We start from the raw sequence: 12,929 nt of genomic DNA, 5'->3' as shown, positions 1-12,929 counted from the left end.
CCCGCACACCTTCATACGTTTTTACAGTCTGCACCTCCCGGTGACGCCTGGTGCTCGAGTTCTTGCGTCCTGAGTGTGCCTGGGTTTCCAGCTTCACACTGGGACGTGGGGGTGATTTCGGTGTGGCCTAGTGGGTATTAACGTTCCCAGAGTGTCGTCACTCGACGACGCAGTGCGAGTTCCCTCGAAGGGGAACGTCTCGGGTTATGACTATAACCCTTGTTCCCCAAGAAGGGAACGAGACACTGCGTCTCGTCGCCACACCTATCACGGCTAGAGCGCTTGCTTCATCGCAAAAGAGCGCTTGTGTGTTTGCATCAGCTTCCTTTTTGTATCTTCCGGGTATGCCGTCATCTACTACGTCACGACGCACCACCAATCAGATTGGCTTGATTTCATTCATACTTCAGATGCGTAACGCTGTGGGCGTTCCCAGAGTGTCGTCACTCGACGACGCAGTGTCTCGTTCCCTTCTCTGGGAACAAGGGTTATAGTCATAACCCAAGACGTATTCTAGGTTAGTACGTGCAGAGGTTTTTTGTCCAATGATTCAAAATTCTGTTTTTATCTGAATTAAGTTGCAGGAAATGACCAGTCATTCATTTTTTTAATATCAGCTATGCATTCCTTTAATCTTGTGAATTGGTAAGTTTCATCAGGGCGTGAAGAAATATATAGCCGAGTATCATCAGCATAACAATGAAAACTAACGCCATGCTTCCTAATGATATCTCCCAGTGGTAGCATGTACAGGGTGAAGAGCAGCGGTCCTAGCACTGAGCCTTGCAGTACTCCATACTGAACTTGTCATCGGTGTGACATCTCTTCATTTACTGCTACAAACTGATGTCAGTATGATTTAAACCATGCCAATGCAATTCCACTAATGCCAACATAATTTTCGAGCCTATTCAAAACAATGTTGTGGTCAATAGTATCGGATGTAGCGCTAAGATCGAGTAACACTAATAGAGAGATACAACCACTAAATCCTGACTGGAAATCCTCACAGATACCATTTCTTTCTAAAAAGGAGCATAGTTGTGAAGACACTGCATTGTTTTTGATAGAAAGGTTAGATTTGAGATTGGCCTGTGATTGACTAATTCTGTAGGATCAAGTTGCATTTTTTAATAAGAGGTTTAATAATAGCCAGCTTAAAAGTTTTCTGTACATATCCTAATCACAAAGATGAATTAATGATATTAAGAAGAGGATCTATGACCTCTGGAAGCATCTCTTTTAATAGCCTAGTTGGTATAGGGTCGAGCATACATTTTGTTTATTTTGATGATTTAATGAGTTTAGCAAATTCTTCTTCTCCTATAGCAGTGAATGAGTGTAATTTTTCCTCAGTGAGTCTACAATGCACTGTCTGACACGTTACTGTAGTAGATCATTGTATTGTTATAATTTTCTTCCTAATATTAACAATATTGCACTTAAAGAAGTTCATAAATCATTACAGCTGTGCTGTTTGCAAACATCAGAAGTTGAAGCCTTATTTTTGGTTAATTTAGCCACTGTATCAAATAAATACCTAGGGTTGTGTTTGTTTTCTTCTAAGAGAGTCTTGAAATAAGCAGATCTAGCAGTTTCTACGGCCTTTCTGTATGCGATCATGCTCACTTTCCAAGAAGTGCGGAAAACCTCCAGTTTTGTTTTCTTTCAGCTGCGCTCCATTTTTCTGGCTGCTGTTTTAAGGGTCCGAGTGTGCTCGTTGTACCACAGCGGTGGACTATTTTCTTTAATCTTCTTTAAGTGCAGAGGAGCAACTGTGTCTAAAGTGCTGGAAAAGATAGAGTCAATAGTTTCTGTTGCAACATCAAGTTCTTGAATGAAAACTAATAGCAGAAGAGTGAAATATTGAATTAGATATCTGGATCTACTGGTGTGTTGTTTAGTGTTGTGAGCTGTCAATCATATCTGACCTCTGACTTGTGACTTTTATTTGACTATTGATGGCTTCACTTTATTTTAGAGATCAAACCAGACACAGAGATGTTTGAACAGATAAAACAAACAAAAAATTGTTTACATGATTCATTTGACTCAAACGCCAGTAAATTACTTTTATGTTTTTCTGTGTTGTTACAACAAAATTCATAGGTGAACATTAATTAAAACATACAATAACCTGTAAATGTAATCGTTAATTTAGAGAAATGTCATTTGGTTATCAGAAAGTTTTGGTCTTGAGAAATTTTGATGAAAAATGCTTGACTTTATAAGCATATGTTTTGCTTTTGATTGCAGACTTTGGTGTTTTGGCGAATCAGAGCAAAATAACTCATTTAAAACTAGTTGAAACATGTGAGTTTGCCTTGGTCTTTTCATCTGGAGAAACTGAGAAGTGTAGATTTGCTACCAAAGTGTAGAAGTGAACTTTGATGGCAATCTTTCTTTTGAAAGCCATATATCTGACATCTGTAAAACCACTTTTTTCCATCTTAAAAATGTTGCAATGTTAGATGCAGAAAAGTTAGTTCATGCGTTCATGATCTCAAGGCTAGATTATTGAAGGCCTAATAAACAAACTCCAGCAGCTCGAGTTCTTACTAGAACCAGGAAGTGTGACCATATTAGCCCGGTTTTGTCAACACTACACTGGCTCCCTATTAAATGGTGCATACATTTAAAAATCCTTCTGATTACTATAAAATCCCCAGAACTTGAGCAAGCTTTTATCACTTTATAGTCCTTCATGTCTATTGCTATCTCTAAACTCAGTTGATAATACCTAGAATATCAAAATCAACTGCAGGTGGTCAATCCTTTTCCTATTTAGCACCTTTAGTCTTCCTAGCATTGCTCGGGAATCTGTAGACAAATGGATTTATTTCCTACAATAACAAACTGGTTCAATAAAAGTGATTTCTTATTACAGTAGTAGATAAATAAATACATTAATTAATTAATTAATTAATTAATTAAAAACATGTCACTCTTAACATTTGAGGAGGTGACGGGAAGACACCGGATAGCAAATCTAGTAATAATGTCTCTGATTAAACCAACCGCCTATCACTCAATAAAATAACCACATTGCTTTTGAAAGTTCTGTATATAGTTTGGTTCAATAATTAACATTAAATTTGCGTTATGATTCTCACTCGGCTTGTGAATTAGCAGAACTTGCCCACAGCCACTTCAAAACTATTCACAAGCTTCCATAGATTTGACTTTGGTTTTCATTTGTTGAAATAAATATTGTGAAAAGAATACAGTGTGTCGGTGTCAAGTTTACCTCGATCTTTCCTTTATAATTTATATAAATTAATCATGAGCTCAGAATTACTCTCTGTTGTATCAAGATGTGTTTTTGACAATGCTAAGACTTGAATATTATCTGTATCCTCGCTGTCACAGACACCCTCAACACTACACTTCCCAGAATCCCTCCTGCTCACCATCACCCATTCATCAATCTCCTGCACCTGCAAGCCATCACCCTTTTGGATAACTTTAAAAAATAATTGCACAACCACCAAATAGGTGGCAGTCAGGATATACACACTGAACAAGGTTAGTGAAGTTCCAAACACACACTTTATTTGGGAAAAAAGGGCAGAGAATGGGGTGTAGCAGATACACTTGTATCATGGTGAGAGATGGAAGAGGAATAACAGTCTTGATGGTTGTCTTACAGAGGAAGTATGGAGATGGAGAAACGGATCCCTCAGCAGCCGGGATGAAAGGTGAGTAACGAAAGCCAACTCTCTGGGATGAAGTCGCAAGGAGACAGGAACACACTCTGGGAAAACCAAGGAGATCAGGTAAGGGAGTATTTCCTAGTGCAAGGCCAGACAAGGACTGGAGGGGAGCTGTGTGAAGGTGAGGGTTTGAGTGGTCCCGGGTGGCCAGTACCCACAGAAGAATGAGCTGACTCCATGAGAGGGATGCGATGATTCTTTGGAATGAAAAGACGGTCCGCGGGACACCCCGGCGGAGCATCTCATCAAGAACCTGCTTCGAGTAGCTGGCTGTCCAAATCCCAACGAACGGCTGACAAAGAGATTGAAGGGAAGCACTGGCTCAGGAGTTTCATTGGAGTCTGAGGAAGCATGAAGTCTTGATAGGGCGTCAGCACAAGAACAAGGACGATAGGAGATACTGAACTGGAAACGGGTGAAGAATAATGCCCACCTGGCTTCAGGATTCAGTCTCTTTGCTTCTATGAGATACTGCAAGTTCTTATGGTCAGTAAGGACGACAAAAGGGTGACGAGCTCGCTCTAGCCAGCACCTCCACTCCTTGAGAGCAAGTTTGATGGGGAGTAACTCTCTATTCCCAATGTCATAGTTTTGCTTCACCGGGGAAATTTTTTTTGAAAAGAAGGCACATGGAAGAGGTTTGGCTGACTTCTCCTGCTGCTGCTACTCCTGTCGTGGACCTGTCAGGATCAGGATGGCACAGGAGTGCTGCAGTAGTGAAGGCATTTTTCAGGGCTTGCATTGCTTTATCAGCCTCAGGGTTCCAGGACAGAGACTTGGGCTTGCCTTTCAACAGGTGAGTGGAGAGGTCAAGATGCTATAGTTCTGAATGAATCAACGGTAGAAATTAAACACCTGCACAACAACACAACACAACAACACACACTAAACACCTGCACAACACAGCACACTAAACACCTGCACAACACAGCACACTAAACACCTGCACAGCAAAGCACACTAAACACCTGCACAACAAAGCACACTAAACACCTGCACAACACAGCACACTAAACACCTGCACAACAACACACACTAAACACCTGCACAACAACACAACAACACACACTAAACACCTGCACATCAACACAACAACACACACTAAACACCTGCACAACACAGCACACTAAACACCTGCACAACAACACAACACAACAACACACACTAAACACCTGCACAACAACACACACTAAACACCTGCACAACAACACACACTAAACACCTGCACCACAACACAACAACACACACTAAACACCTGCACAACACAGCACACTAAACACCTGCACAACAAAGCACACTAAACACCTGCACAACACAGCACACTAAACACCTGCACAACAACACACACTAAACACCTGCACAACAACACAACAACACACACTAAACACCTGCACATCAACACAACAACACACACTAAACACCTGCACATCAACACAACAACACACACTAAACACCTGCACACCAACACAACACACACTAAACACCTGAACAACAACACAACAACACACACTAAACACCTGCACATCAACTCAACAACACACACTAAACACTTGCACATCAACTCAACAACACACACTAAACACCTGCACAACAACACAACACCACAAACTAAAAACCTGCACAACAACACAACACACACTAAACACCTGCACAACAACACAACACAACAACACACACTAAAAACCTGCACAACAACACAACAACACACACTAAACACTTGAACATCAACACAACAACACACACTAAACACCTGCACATCAACATAACGCAACACACACTAAACACCTGCACAACACACTAAACACCTGCATAACACAACACAACAACAAACACTAAACACCTGCACAACAACACAACACAACACAACAACACACACTAAACACCTGCACAACAACACAACAAAACAACACACATTAATCACCTGTGTAACACAACACAACAACACACACTAAACACCTGCACATCAACATAACACAACACACACTAAACACCTGAACAACAACACAATAACATACACTAACCACCTGCATATCAACACAACAACACACACTAAACACCTGCACAACACACTAAACACCTGCATAACACAACACAACAACACACACTAAACACCTGCACAACAACACAACACAACGCAACAACACACACTAAACAACTGCACAACACAACAACACACATTAATCACCTGTGTAACACAACAAAACAACACACACAAAACACCTGCACAACAACACACACTAAACACCTGCACAATGTCTTGGTTACGGATGTAACCCTCGTTCCCTGAGGAGGGAACGGAGACGTAACGTTAGTGACTAACGAATGGGGGTTTCGCTTAGAAGCCTATTATCTTCGAGCTTTAAGAAAACGCCCAATGGCGTGCCAATGCCATGGGGCATGCGGAATTTGCATACGTAACTCCGCCTCACCGTGTGAGTATAAAAGGAAGTACGTGGCAATATCGCATTATGTTACCTGCTTGAGGAGCCAAGACTGAACTCCTGCGTTCCAGGTAGCACAGCTGATGTGGCAACGGGACGTTACGTCTCCGTTCCCTCCTCAGGGAACGAGGGTTACATCCGTAACCGAGACGTTCCCTTTCGTTCAGTCTCTACGACGTAACGTTAGTGACTAATGAATGGGGGTCCCAATATAATCCCGCCACTCAGCTGTCTTCCAGTGCCCTGCGAAGTGTGAGTACCCTGTCGTAAGACTAGTACGGACGAAGGACTCGCCCATATCACAGGAATACCAAGGTACACTGGGAAGCATATCCCAGTGAGGGAATGCGAAGATGCCTACCCGTGGGGAGGACTTAAGAGGCCACTTAAACCTGCCGCGTCCCGTCCAGGAGCCACACGTGGAGGTTCCACAGGTCGGGACGCGGGTGCCATAGGGTGCCCCGTCTCTGAGTAAGGAGGTCTCAGAGGAATAGGCCAGGGAGGGGCTGTCGCAAGGAGTATGAGTTCGAGGAACCAAGTCCGGCCGTACCAGTACGGGGCGACCAAAAGGACCTGCTCCTTGTCCTCCCTGATCTTGCACAGGAGCTGTGCGAGTAGGCTCACTGGGGGGAACGCATATTTGCGTAGGCCCCGCGGCCAGCTGTGCGCCAGTGCATCCGTGCCGAGCGTGCCCTCGGTCAGGGAATAGAACAGGCTGCAGTGGGAAGAGTCGTGGGAGGCAAACAGATCTACCTGCGCGTCCCCGAACTGTTCCCAAATCAGCGGGACCGTCTGGGGATGGAGTCTCCAATCTCCGAACCGTGAGAGCTCGTCGGCTGCGAGGTTCAGGACTCCCGGAATATGGACAGCACGAAGGGACCTCAGGCGCTTCTGACTCCATAGAACGAGATGGCGGGCAAGTTGAGACATACGGCGGGAGCGTAGACCGCCCTGGTAGTTGATTTACGCTACTATGGCCATGTTGTCTGACCAGACAAGCACATGTTGACCCTTCAGCAACGCTCGGAAGCGGTGCAGGGCGAACCATGCTGCCAGCAACTCGAGGCAATTGACATGCAGGAGCGCTGGGGTCCTGTCCAGGAGCCCGCGGCTGCTTGTCCATTGTACATGGCACCCCAGCCCGTGGCAGAGGCATCCGTTTCTGGAAACTCGTTCTAAGGGCACACCGGCCCGTAGAAGACTGAGGTTCGACCACGGGGTGAGCGTCTGTAAGCAGGCCCGAGTCACTTGGACCCGGAGCGTGCCAGACTGCCATGCCCATCTCGGGACTCGATCGCGAAGCCAGTGCTGAAGCGGTCTCATATGAAGCAATCCGAGCGGCGTCACCGCGGCTGCAGATGCCATATGCCCCAGGAGCCTCTAAAATAGTTCAGTGGAACCGCACTCTTGCTCTCGATTTGACAAAGGCAAGTCAGCAGAGGCTGCGCGCGCGCGCTCGCTCGTAAGCTCCGCGCACATGGCGACCGAGTCGATCTCCAAACCAAGAAAAGAGATCCTCTGCACGGGGCAAAGTTGCTCTTTTCCCAGTTGACCCGAAGGCCCAGGCGGGCTAAGTGGTGGAGAAACAGATCTCTGTGTCCGCAAACCTGCTCTCGAGAGTGACTTATTATGAGCCAGTCGTCAAGGAAATTCAGGATGCGAACCCCGTGCTGCCGGAGGGGCACAAGGGCTGCCTCGACAATCTTCGTAAAGACGCGAGGGGACAGAGATAGCCCGAATGGGAGGACCGCGTACTGACATGCCCGCCCCTCGAAAGCAAACTGTAGGAACGGTCTGGGTCGAGGACAATGAAGTAGGGGCTGTAGAACCCTGACTTCATTTCGGCTGGAGGGACAGGCTCGATCGCACCCTTCGCCAGCAGGGTGGCAATCTCCGCATGCAAGACGGGGGCATGGGCCCCGGTCACGGTATAGCGGACTCCCCTGTAGCGGGGAGGAGCCTGCGCGAACTGAATCGCGTAGCCGAGCCTGACGGACCGCGCAACCCAGCGGGACAGCCCCGGAAGCTGAAGCCATGCTTCCAGAGACTGCACCAACGGGGTCATACGGACGGCAGACGTACCCAGGGTGGGGCAGCGAGGCAGCGTTACCAGCCCGGACAAGGGAGGCTGTTGGGCGTCCCGGTGTGGGGGTGCGGTTAACGGCTGCGTCCTGACAGAGGAGACCAGGGAAGGACGCACGTTCCACTGGGGTCTGCTCTGCCAGGAGGCTGGCGACAGAGAGGGATGCGAGTGGCGGGACCCGTGGGTGGTGCACACCTTCATCACCGGTCTCTGGGTCCTCAGAGACAGGAACATGAGTTCTTCCCAAGCGCTGCTAGCCCGGGGGCCAGCAGCGAAAGGATTTTCCCCCGGCCCTCCACCGGGGGAAGGAGAGGCCCTGCTACCATCCCCTTGGAAGAACTGGAACCCATCTCTGAGTTGTCCACCTCCAGCCTGGCATTTAACCAGGCTGGGGAGCGGACTGGGCAACATCCTCAACCACCTCCACGGCGCAGCCCAGGTAAAGGCTGCTGCTGGGGCCGGGCGGGAGGAGGGAGGGCGCCCTCGGCGGCGGCACAACAACACAACACAACAACACACACTAAACACCTGCACAACACAACAACACACACTAAACACCTGCACAACACACTAAACTCCTGCACAACACAACAACACAAACTAAACACCTGCACAACAACACACACTAAACACCTGCACAACAACACATCACAACAACACACATTAAACACCTGCATAACACAACACAACACAACAACACACACTAAACACCTGCGTAACACAACACAACAACACACACAAAACACCTGCACAACAACACAATAAACACCTGCACAACACAACACACCACACCACAAAACACCTACACAACAAAACACACTAAACACCAACACAACACCTACACAACACACCACTAAACACCTACACAACAAAACACACTAAACACCAACACAACACCTACACAACACAACAACACAAATCACAAAACACTTGCACAACACACTAAACAACTACACAACAAGTAAGTAAGTTAACCCTGCTTTCTGGAATACCCGCTGCACTCCCTATATCATCAGTCACCATCCTCACCACAGTTGTCCGATCTCTGTTATGTTTAGTGTGTGTTGCGTCTGCCTGTCTAAGGAATATTATTATTAAAACCTGTTGTTAAACTTCATTCTTAGTCTTCGTCTGCCTGCCTGCAACCACCTCATGAATTGTTTTCCTACGGCTACATATATTTAAATGTGCAATAGTTAATCCTTTCTTTGACAACTTTGGTAAATAAGAGGATGTAATATGATCCTGATTGCCTGTAGTAAGGGGCGTCCACTCATGAGGGGGAGGTGCCTGTGAATTGTGAATTTGGGGTATTTACTGTATAGGGCTGTGATCCTTTTGGGTAAGTTTTGTTGAATTGAAATGTCAACAGTGTTTTTCAGAAATCAATTATTGCACCTTTAATGCAATGTAATTATTTATTATAAATGATATTCGTAGTACTAAGGGTGTACAATGTACGGTTAAAACAATATAAATACTGTCTTGGTTCTGGGTCAGTGTGAACAGCAGTAGCACAGTTAAACTAGGATGTAATGTCACACTAGGGCCTTAGCAACTACTAGTTATTGTGAAACTTTTGAGTTTTGATGAACAGCAAGCCGGATATGTTTATCTGTATCGAACCACATCAAGTATCAGCTTTTACCATCAGAGAGACGTTATGTAAAAAGCAAATCCTTTGCGTCAGCATTAATCTGTAGATGTTATGTGTGTATCATTATGGCCTCATTTTTTTTCCTAACCAAATAATTGAATTAGTTTATTTTTACTCATTTCGTTTTTACTATGTGTAACAAGTGTGCAAAAAGTAATACAGCAAAGTTACTTTAACATTTTAATAATGTAAAGCTTTATATGTGGTACACTGCTGAAATTGTTAAAATACACATAAAGTTAGTAATCCTCAGAGAGACACTCGACATAATGCATGTAATAAAACATGGAGAGACTCTTAAAGTGAGAAAACTTTATTGATAAAGGCAAGCAGAAACATATGACCAGAGGTGTAAAGAGTCCCTGAAAACCAAACTTAAGTAAAAGTACAGATTCCTTACAGCAAAACGACTCCATTACAAGTTACAAGTCACCAATTCCATTATGACTTGAGTAAAAGTCTTTGAGTATCGGATTTTAACAGTACTTAATTATTTTACTCTAAATATAGGCTCATAGTCCTGGACACCTGAGAGACATACCAGTGAAAATAAGAAACATTTGATCTGTAAGATGATTTAAAATCGAAATAAAACTGAACACCTCAAAGGCGACACAACAGCCTCTTAAACGTCTACAAACTCTCAAGTCTCAGTTCAGCTCAAGTGCACAAAAAGGTCCAAAGTAAACCAATATCCTTCTAAAAGGTCTGGTCAATATAGCGGATAAATGAAATAGTCAAAGGCTTCTTGCACTGGATGTGCTGGTTTCATCAGCGGCTGCAGTCATGAACTCATAAATCAAACACTTGTGATTCATCAACTCCCTGCTAATGCTCTCGCATTCACGTCAAGAAGCCTTGGTGACATGTTTGGGTGAGTAAAGACAACACACACAAGATATAGTCCCTTCAATGCCCTTAGATCGCGATATCGCTTCTTTATAACAGAAATAAACTGCTGCAGAAGAAGTTAGGTGCCATGCAAAATGTAATGTGTAACTGCATTACTAAACACAAATATATTGGAGCAAAGAGTACATTTACTTGTTCAAAAATGTAGTCAAGTACAGAGTAAAAGTTGCTAATATCTTTGAAACTCAGTACAACTACAAAGTAGCCAAAAAGATAAACCCGCACCGGTTCGTGGGCGGGGCGGTTGACGGAAGTGGGCGTGTCTGTACTTTTATTCACTTTTGTTTTATACAAAATATTCAATCAACTATCACAAACTATGCTTCATTTGAAAGCTAAAACACTCAAGATTCATGTTCTGAACTTGTTTTTGCAATAAATACACCAGAGAGGAAAGGGTTAAATGAAACACTAAAGGACCGGCCATGTAAACATTAGAAAAATATTAGCGATACTCATCTTTCATCTCCTGTCGTTCAGATCAGATCGGACGAATCCAATAAACACCCGCATACATCTCTGTGTAAGAGTCCACTCTTCAAAATGCATCCCACTTTTTAATCCAAAACAACGAAAAAATAGGGAAAAAAACTAAAAATCCTCCGTTGTTTGCAAGAGAGTTTTGAGTTAGCGTAATCAATCATGTCCATTTTCAATGAAATATCGATTCTAATCCGTGTCTGGCAAACTCCCCCTGCAAGAATAGTTTCTCCCACGTGCAATGGTTCAACCCTCGTCTCTCTCCTTCAATCAGAGACTCTTCTGGGATGCATCATATAGAGGAAGTGCCTTACAGGCTTGGTGAGCTGTCAATCGTTGCGCCCATGGTTTTCGTTGGATAAAGGCACTCGGTGCCAAGCCAATGCCTTTCCAACAAAGGTTTGATTGATGGACTTAGTAACCAATCATGGTGAATACTGTTTGTGCGCTGGCTGCGCGTTCTCCATGGCGCAACTGCAGTGGAGCGCGCAGACTCTTACTGACACTTATTATCAGCTAAATGAGCTTTTTACACTTTGTAATCTCTGTAAATAGTTGCTTTAGTTTTTCAGTAACTGTTTATCCATTATAATTAGTAGTTTATTGCAGTTTATTGCAGATTTATTTGAATGAAAAACTACTCTTTACAATAGCAAATGTTCTGAAATAAATGGCCTTTTTGAAATGACGCCTAGACTTTTCTTGACATAAAAGCTCACAGAAGCCACATTACTGAGCGAATCATCCTCATATTTGAATCATGACATGATTAGACATTCAGTTTTATATTTAAGCTATTTTCAGGCTCTTAACATTAAATTATAATATTTTTTTCCCTAAGTGAAAAAAAAAAAAAAAGTGAGTCACTTACATGTATATTTACATGTATATTACTCTGTTCCCATATTACTTTGAGTTATTATGACTCTTGGGTAGCAATATTTCAAGTGTCTAGTTTAAAATAAGACCAGGTTTATGCATATAGACCATAGGGTTTAAGAGCTGCAGACATTTTCATTTGGGTATATCGTTTTCAAAGAATTCTCAAAAATGGGGCGCTTGTTAAGTACAGTAACTAATTACATTTAGTCAAATACTTCACACCACTGCATATGACAGATAAACAGCAGAAGTAGCAAAATATAAACAAATGGATTTTTAAAAATCTGACACTGAAAGAGAAAGAGCAAGCAAATAAGCTTCACACTTGAAGAATCTTTAAAGTTCAGCGTTCTGCTTTAGATTTAAGCACTTCCTGAAAAACATATAAAGGCATAAATTAAAATAAATCTCTCAAAAATACAGTCTATGCAAATCAGATCATGAGAAATGACATCATCAATCATGTACCTGATGTGTGAATATGAGCTTGACCTCGTTCAGCTCTTCTGGATCTGATGTCATAAACCAGAATAAGGACAGTAGCCACGCCCACCAGAGCAGAGAGGACCAATCGGATTACAGCTTCAGTGGGACCACAGCAGTGGACAGGGTCTGAGGAATAAAAGCATCAAACTGAGATCAGCTCAGCCAATAAGTGTGAGTGAACTCGGTCTATCATCTCAAACTGTAAAATGATTCAATATTGAACAGTTAATAATATTTAATGGACAGGACAAATGATCTCTACTGACCATAGAGAG

The 12,929-nt window shown here is 43.6% G+C and overlaps 1 protein-coding gene across 1 annotated transcript in view; it reads right to left on the bottom strand.

Annotated features, from left to right (window-relative positions):
- Window positions 1-12,929, bottom strand: part of LOC307142566 (uncharacterized protein) — a gene marked incomplete at its 5' end in the record, with an annotated part of 70,319 nt that overhangs the window by 45,532 nt on the left and 11,858 nt on the right. The window contains one exon of the mRNA XM_079843537.1: window positions 12,637-12,780. Within this exon, the coding sequence (XP_079699663.1) occupies window positions 12,637-12,780 (144 nt within the window). The remainder of the gene's footprint in view (window positions 1-12,636; window positions 12,781-12,929) is intronic.

Source organism: Gobio gobio (genome assembly GCF_949357685.1).
Source record: "Gobio gobio genome assembly, chromosome: 18".
Lineage (NCBI taxonomy): Eukaryota > Metazoa > Chordata > Actinopteri > Cypriniformes > Gobionidae > Gobio > Gobio gobio.
The sequence above is the reverse complement of the archived record's forward strand: the minus strand, read 5'-3'. Positions and strand labels throughout refer to the sequence as shown.